We start from the raw sequence: 8,980 nt of genomic DNA, 5'->3' as shown, positions 1-8,980 counted from the left end.
TGGGATTTCCTGCTGCAGGAATTGCAGAAGCCAAAGTCTCACAGAATGTCCCAGGTGATTTTTTTTTTTTCCCTATCAATTAGTTTATTTGTTATGAAGAAAAAAAAAAAAAGCGATTTCTGAGGACAAAAATTTCCTAAAATTGTTTGAAGTTTCACTAATCCTCTGCCCACCCCTCAGTAAATATTTAGCATCTTTCAAATAAAATAGTTTAATTTTTCATTTTAAAGTGGCCTTTTAATCCAGAAAGTTGTCAATGACCATTGTTTCCTGGTATATTTGTGAGTATACATTTGTGTACTCACAGCAACTTTGCCAGTGAGCAAATGCCATATACCACTACTGGAAAATTATTGGCTTTATAAATTGTAAGAAAAGTCATGCTGAAAGGCTCTTATCTGAACTGCAGCATTCCCATCAAATAGTTAATTTTTCAAGTGTTCTGTTTCTTTCATGGTAGCAGTCCCAATATATATTAAGTACATCAGATGTCAAACTCTTGCAGCACTGAGTCGATAGCAAGACTGTTTTGGAGGCACCCATGTTAGGAGTACGTAGTGTGTTTGCAGGCCACTGGAAAAATGTTTAAAGGCCCAGATATCTTTCAGTAATCTTTCCCATTTGCAATATAATGGTACATACAAAAAAAACCCCTACTATTCTGTATGGGGAAATGGGTCTGGTTTTGTTTCATTCCCCTGCAAGCCGCTACAGGGGTATGCAGAGATACCTCCTCTTCGTGAAGACCTTTCCTTTCCCAGGCACTCAAGGAACGGTCCCACTGCCACTGAAACCAGTGACAGCGCCGTTGCTTTTGGAGGGGGTAGGGTTGGGTCTTTCATGCTTGGCAGAATTTCATTAGAAAATGCTTTGTGAGCCATACAGATAAACAATCAAAAAGGCTTTGTAACTGATTTGGGAGCGCAGCTGTGATAGAGGTGTGATAAAAGAACTGGCTCCAAAACCTGTGTGATCATGGTGGTCCTCGGGTGAGTTACAGTAACATTTCACATATCTGTTTATTTTAGTTAAAGAAGAAAAGTTTCAGTTACTGTAGACTTAACAGATTTTTATCTTGTAGGAAATATGCTTAGCAGAGGACACACTTCAGTATGGTCTCGTTGTTAGCAGACCTTCAGCAGTTCGTGTCAAATATCAGTGTAATGGACTTACCCACGCTATTGATTTAATGACAACTATCACTGCTAGGAATTGATCTAATGTTTTCATTAGACTTAAAAAATGTTTTAACAACAAGTTCATTCAGAACTGGATAATTGCAAAGCCCTACATGGCCAAAGATCACATTCCCCATAGAAGTGTAGTTTAGATGATCTTTATAGAAGATAAGTAGATTAATAATAATAGAGGCGCAGATGAGGAAAATTAAAGCTAGTCTTCACGCCTTAAAAACATAAATACATTGAATTATCACCCATTATATTACTGGAGGGAATTTTCTGAACTTTAGAACAAATATTGTAATGAATATACAATGGCATTTTGCTGGCTCTGATGGGCACACTGTAGATGTTTTTGTTATCCCTCTGTCTTTCTGTCTGTCTGTGCTCCTCTCCCAGTGGATGTTAGCAGGGATGGAACCCTTCTGATTGGGCTGGATATAAAATTTTGTTATTTTTTAACAGCTATAACATCTTTTACTCTTCTATGCCATCTGGCCAGCAAGGGGTACTTTGTGGGAGATTCCAGAAGATGTTCTCCTCATGGGTACATCAGTGATACCCTTGGTGATGCGGGTTGTTTGCTGCTTTTGGGGACTCCAGCTTTCAAGATGTTTTTTGGGAGACTGTCCTGAGCCCAGATGAGTGGGCATTTTTAGTGTCCCTGTGCTCTGATCGTCTTTAGGGCTTGTGGTGCTCAGATCTTTGAGTTGGGTCTCAGATATCTTATGGTGGATGTTTGAACTTCAGAGTAAACAATCATAGGGTCACTTCTGAATGTGGCAGCCTCAGCCTTAACTGGAATAAAGTCTACACCTTCTCTGTTCCCTCCCACCCATTGGATGATGTGTCCATAAATTACAGAAGTCTTCTACCAGCTTTACTTTAGCAAACTGTTGGTGTGTGTTTGTGCACATGTGTGTGTATGTAATAATGTGGGAAAATCTAGAATAAAGAGTATGCCAGGTTATCTAGACAGGCTAACAAATGGAGCCGTTCTGAACCACCATGTCTGACATATACCACCTCAGAAAAGTTTGAAACTCCTCTTTCAAGAAAAATTCTGTCCTTCCATGTATGTTGTGTAGTTTTACTGGAATCGGGGCTCTGGCTGGCTGAATACATTTCCAATATACTCATATTAATATCTGGGTGGGGCAAACATGGGACCTACATGGAGTCCCAGCATAGGATAAAATTGAGAATTAATGTAGATACACACAACAAAAAGTCCAACCCCACCCAAACCACCTAATTATTAGCATTATTATTAGGTGTACTTTTGTATTGTTATATTTCCTAAGAAATAGATGCTCAAAGTAAGTAAGAAAAACATAGTGAATCCACCCAATCTCTTGCAGCTAAAGTACAACCTGCAGCTACTGCTCTATTTCTGCCATCAGCAAGCTGCTTGCAGGCAAATGAAAAAAAAAAAAAAAAGAAAAAAAAAAAGCAGAAAAAAAAAAGAAAAAAAGAGTGGGTAAGCTGCTGAGAAGCCCAGGCATCCCAGCACAGCCACATCGCTAAAACCTTTTGGCCACAGAGCTGCAGTCTGTGCAGGTAAGTCCCTTCACGAAAGTGCAGTGTTGCAGATGAACCTCACGTGCTGTGTGGAGCTGTGAGACCATCCTGGGTGTCCATGGGACATCCCTGCAAGAAGGCTTCTGAGCAACATGGCTTTTGCTGTAAATAACTTTCCTGGAAGTTCAACCACTGTGGGAACCAAATGTCGCCACTTGTACTTCGGGCAGGGGTTTTGTGTGCTTCGAGGTGTAAAAAAGATTAAAGGCAGTATTCTTAAATGAACAGGGAGATGCTTATGCCAAAATATGAGTGAGTAATCTAGAGCATGATACAAAAATGCAAATGCAAGAATAGAAGGAAATCAGGACACTGTAATGCATTTTGCTTTAATTTGAGGAGCAAAGGGATTTGAGTGGATTTCTAGGGTATAAGGCAATACAGAATGATACAGTGTTTATGTCAGATATAGCTGATGAAGGCTCCCAACAGATCAATGCAAGAAAAGGGTATAAATCAGTAGTATTGGAAGATGTCACTTGAGAGCAAATCTATTCTCAAGCTTAGGTAATATTTTCTGATACTCCCTGTAGTTGAATGCACTTAATATGATACAACGTAGGAGAGAGAAAAAATAAATCCAAATGGCACTTGAAGGGAAAATGAAAGTTTAAAATATCATCCCCAGGATTCAACTTCCACGCAGAGGGATTTTGGGGAGACAGAGCACCCATCCCATCAGCAGCTGGGAAGAGAGGGACGGTGTGTCCTGTCCCACTCTGCGGAAACAAAGGAGAGGCCCCGTTTAGCCAGGCATGGGGGCAGCACCCATCTCTTCAGGCTACCTCGAGGTGCTGCACAGATCCTGGACAGAGCTCTGCTCCAGCAGGCAGACAGACACAGCCCGGCTGAAATGGCGGGGCTGCCTGCAGGCTCCCTTCACGTTGCGTTATCTCATCCATTTGGCTGCGTTAAATCACTTTAAGTCAGTGTGCCAGCTATTAGTACAGGGTGGTGTAAAGCACCGCTTACAAAGGTATCTGAAACAATCAGTATGCAATTAAGCATTGACTTCATTGGGCAAAAGGAAAATTAGTAAACATAAATTTAAAAACTGCCATTCCGGTCTCCAGAAATTTCCTCCTCATTCATCATCTGTTGCGTTTTAATAAGTAAGTGAATGCGGAGAGCCTTCTGGCTTTGCAGTCTCCATGAGCACAGATTCTTGATGCTATATATAATTTGGGGGAAAAAAAAAAAAAAAGGAATTCACTGTGCACTTATTTCTAATCATCACTAGCACAATATTGGACCAAGAGGACTGCAGAAGTGGGACCAGATCCTGATCTGGTTTGAATGAGCCCCGACCACATTGGGGGGCACCACCAGCACCCCAGCTCTGCTCTTTGGGGTGGGTTCCTCCCGTCTATTTCACACACCTCCCAGTCTGTTTTTCGCTCTGCTGTTGTAATATTCTTCCCGTGGGGAAAGAAAAGAGAAAGATGGTGGTGATAGAGCAAGAAGGGGCTGAAGCAGAGCCCTGTGCCATCCCTGTCCCTCGGGGCAGGTTTTGTCTGTCTCAGCTGGGTGCATCACTCAGCTCCTTGTGTGTGTGAGGTCAGGAGGTACAGGCTATGTAATTGCCCTTTTTCTCTCCAGAACTCAGTCTGGCAGTACTGCTAGGGACATCCTGTTCTTTTCTGCCTGCAGAAATCATTTTGCATTCTTCTGCCCACTTTACCTTCCGCTTGATTTCTCTATCTACCCTGAGCTTAGAGTTGAGCAGATAGGCAGATAGGCTCGAAGTTATCCTCTTGTGCGTGAATGCCTGGTGCTTTCAGATAAAACTCTCTGACATCTCAAACTTCTATCTTGAACATAAATTAGACAAGTTGCTTTGTATACAGGTATTTGTAGTGCTCACAAAGTGATAGCTCAGCTGCGTTTTCTGTTAGAAACCACTTTTTTTTTTTTTTTTTTTGTGCAGGATGGAGGGGAGGCGACAGGTTTACAAACCAGCCACACAAGCTGGCTCTGACCTAGATGTTGGGTCACACTGGGATGAGTCCTCAAATGCAGGGACAGAGCAGAAGCTCTTGGTATTAGGTGTCCTTGGGTGGGTGGAGGTAGGAGGCTGCTTTTTCCCAAAGAGAGGGACAGAGGAGGAAAGAGGGCAAAAGGCAGCTTGAGTACCAGATGGGGGTAGTTTCACCCATCCCCGGTGGGAGGTGACAGAACCCTTCTTCTCCCCTCTGCCTTTTCCAGATTTTTCCTTTTTTTTTTTTTTTTAAGTATTATTATTCCTTTCTGAGCTCTTGCTCCCAGCTGGTTTCAGTGAAGCCTGTGTGGAGCCTCTCCTACATCCCTCCTTTGCCCAGGAATTGCTTGGTGCCTGATCACACAGATGGCCACCCCAACTCCCCAGTGACAGATCCCTCCACATCAATGGATCGTCTTTTTACAATGAATCACATGTCCAATGGCTGTGCCTTCTTTGAAATCTGCTGATGGTAATCATATTTTTTACCTCAAATGATGTATAATATGAAAGACGGAGGACTGAAAACTGGGACTTTTCAAGAACCATATTAATCTAATATATATATATATATATAAAAGACTTGTTATTTAACATTTTCCTTTCACTTAAGATGGGCCAAGTGAATTTTCCTTTCAGTCCAGTACCTGAGCTATCACAGAGTCCTGTCTAAATTAACTTATGGAAGTCTCTTACCTGTTAAAGTTAACAAAGTTACCTCCGTGAGTTCACACTGCATTAAATTTAGCATATTACTTTCCATGTCCATTATTAATTGATCTGTGAATCATTGTGCCATTCTCCCCTGACACAGACCAGCATGGAGTTTAGTCATGTCATTCTTTAACTTTTTAAAACCAATGACATTAGCAGTCCTGCCATGCCCTGCACCTCCAGGACTGATGGAAAATCCCTACGAATATCTCAGTGTCAGGGTGTTAAGGGCCCCCAGTCACTGCCCAGCCCTCAGGCAGGCAACCTTATGCCCATCTCTCCTGGGGGCTGCATCGAACATGCACCAGCCCAGGGAATTTGGGGATTAAATGCTCTCAGGAATGCAGTCACTTCACTTCTTTTTTTTTTTTTTTTTTAACTTCATTTTCAGCCTTTTGCTGGTGATTAAAGTTCAAGGTCGAGGTGCATCTCTTCTCGTGGACGTTTGCTTTGATTCCTGATGTGCTTTACTGAAAAATCTCCAGTGTACAGAGACGGGGTGACAGCATGTCAGAGAGCTACATATTTGGTTCTAGCAGCGAGTCAATCAGACATCCAGGCAATTACCCCTGCTCGGGATGACAACTGAGAGATGTGTTTATTCTGTCTCCAGGAATCTCTGTTATTTTAGGATCCTTTCCAGAGTGCAACCAGTGCTAACTCGTCAGTATGTGGAGACTCTTGTTTATGCTTTGGTTTCCTATCTGGGTGGGATTATTCAGTTATTGACTTGCTGGCCCCCACTCAACCTTTTAAATTAATTTCTACCTTCCACGCAATTTCTTGGCAGGAGCTACAGGCTGTCTAATCCTAAGCCCTCATATCTTCATCTGTGCTGATGAATCTTTTAGCCGCTTTTCAAAGGGCATTAGCTCTTCTACGTGCCGTGACGTGGCACCTCGCTATCACTGCTTAGACATGGGCGTTCGGCTCCCGAATCCTGACCCAGGGCTTTTCTGGTCCTTCCCAGAGCTGCTCAACACAGAGGCCCTTGCAGTGCTGGGACACATTCTGCCATATGAAGTAGGGTCCCTGTGCACAACTCTGTCCTCCTGTGCATCCTTGTGAAGCCACAGACCTCAGGGGCATTGCCGTGGGTCAGTACCAAGCCACCAGCAAGCCAACAACCTCCAGCTTTCTCTGGGTACAGCACGAGCACCGTGCAGACAACAGCACTTACGTCTCCTACCCGAATCTGACTAGTGAGCAAAATATTTTCTGCTCCATGGGAGCACCCAGTGCCATATAAGCTGGAGGCTTCCCTCAGGCAATAAGCAGATGAGGTTAGCTCTAACAGACTTTGTTATCTTTTGACACTTTGTGGGGAAATCAGCTACTTCTGAGAGACAAAAGGTGGTTGTAATGGCATTCACCCTTCTGAATGACGCAAGGCCTCTGACAGGCTGTGGAAGAGAGCTCTGCTGGCTCAAGGACCACCTCTGAAAGCCCTGAAACCCCCGCAGCTGGCTCCTGCTTTATGTCTGAAGAGGATTCGTTGGCCCTACTAGCCTGTGCTGTCCTGATCCAGGCAAGCCCTGGGGCTCTACTGCTGCTGGGACCCCCAGCAGCATCACCCAAGCACCCGTCTCTACATGGGGCTATGTTTTCAGCACAGGGTCCTGTGGGTGACCTTCTCCTTGCACCTAGCTTGGGCCACAGGAACCACACACAGGGCCAGTCCTCTCCCTGCTAAAACTATCCCCCCACACACCTCTTCCCACAGGAGGCTGGAGGACTAGAAGGCCTTCTGCAGGTCAGGGAGGCCTTCTTCTATCTCTCTTCCTAAAGCCGTGTTATTACAGAAGTAGCCTCCAGCTACGTCAGTGAGGAGGAGCACCTCCACCAGGCATCTCGTGCAATAATGACTTCTTTTCTCTTTGAACTAGTGAGGCGCTGCTGTATGACATTAAGAAGGTGAATCCAAAGAGGGCCATGGATGTAGGGTCATTCCAAGTAAACCCTGACGGGACACAAGAGAGGAGTAAGGTAGCAGAAAAATGATATGACAGCACATAATTGCTGATATGTGCAATTACCAACCACTTATCCAAACAGCAGTTGGTCTTAATCTTACAACCTTTTTTCTTGCTAAGGGTATCAGCCACTAAATTGCTTCTGCTTCCTCTGGGACCCAAAGTAATCTTTAGGCTTGAAATTGAGGTATTTTCCTTCCTTTTTAGTACCTACATTTCTTTGCCTTTTTAATATTTGAAGCAGTATTGTTCCATTGTTAATCTTGATAAAAAATAAATCAGAGCTACACACATTATTGAGACAGAGGAAGAAAAAGGGAGAATAAGAGGGTGAAAATATATATACTACCTGAAGAGAGGCTTTTATCTAATGAGGCATTGCAATGGAAGTCTGAATAGTGCCTGTCGACAGCCATGGGCTTCTTATGGGTGCCAGATACCTTCAACTTTCAATGCCCGTGGTGGGAAGTGAGAGGGGTCAACATTTTGCTGGAGCAAGGCCTCATGCTGCCAGCTTCCAGAAGCAGAGCTTGTCTTACTCTATGTGATTTGCAGCATGGAAAATACAGATCATACTAGAGACGTATAAATAGAAAAGCCTGTGGAAGTGTTTGGTGAGCTAGGTCATTCAGCAAATATTTCAGTGGATTGTTGTTGACTCAGATAATGGACTTTTCCATCATCTCTGTCTGTAAATTAACAGGCTTAAGAGAGTATTTAATGCATAATAAAGATGAAAGCTGTTTTTGGTAAATGGCAGCAGCCTTCTCAAGATGACACTTCTCAGGCCTGGCTCTGCACGTCTATTCCTAAACTATCACCGAGAAGGACTGAGGACCAAGCAGTCCGACGATATGTCTGGAAAGAGCCCACAGCTTTACAAAGTAGCTGGAGAGAAGATGAGCTGGAAGCTGTCCAAGATGTCTGAGTCTTCTCAAGTGTAACTCCAAGAAGTTTATCTTTACTGTCAGTGAGATCTTCAGGCTCAGGGTACCACTGCAGTCAGCAACGTGGCCAACAGCAAGAGACCAGCTTATGGTCAGATAAGAGGAAGGAGGGCACAGTGACTTGCCCGGTACCACACGGGTAGTCTGTAGCAGAACAAGTGAGAGCTGCTGGGTGCTCCCAGGTCAGCACCCTTGGGTCCAGCTGCCTCCAACAGCCTGGGCTGGTGTCAGACTCCTGTACTGGGCTAATATGTGTGTGTGTCTCCCCTCACCTTGGGCAAGAAAGTCGTCCTAGTGCACAAATGATGTCCTGAACATGAGCAAGAGAACAAATGGGTGTCCACAACCACCTATGAACAGAAGGGAGATGACTGCAGTTGGGATTGGTGCAAGAAGTAAAGCAGTACAGATAACTAAGCACATGTTAATGAAGTCTGTCTGTAGTGCATACTGCCATTCGTGTTTATTCATATGTTGACCCCAGTATTAGCAGTACACATTTCTTAAACAAAATCCATGTCCTACACTGGTGATTGGTAATATAACAGAGGGTTCGCGAACCCATCTTTCACCACATCACTTAAACATTATTTAAACAGTATTTTA

At 43.8% G+C, this 8,980-nt stretch overlaps 1 protein-coding gene across 1 annotated transcript in view; it reads left to right on the top strand.

Moving 5' to 3' along the window:
• The first annotated feature begins 975 nt into the window (after positions 1–975).
• CNPY1 (canopy FGF signaling regulator 1) overlaps positions 976–8,980 on the top strand; it is a 43,879-nt gene continuing 35,874 nt past the window's right edge. Inside the window, 2 exon segments of the mRNA XM_066991007.1 lie at positions 976–989; positions 7,341–7,440. Coding sequence (XP_066847108.1) covers positions 976–989; positions 7,341–7,440 — 114 coding nt within the window.

The sequence above is a fragment of the Anser cygnoides genome, chromosome 2 (assembly GCF_040182565.1).
Source record: "Anser cygnoides isolate HZ-2024a breed goose chromosome 2, Taihu_goose_T2T_genome, whole genome shotgun sequence".
NCBI lineage: Eukaryota > Metazoa > Chordata > Aves > Anseriformes > Anatidae > Anser > Anser cygnoides.
This window is presented reverse-complemented; position numbering and strand designations above follow the sequence as displayed.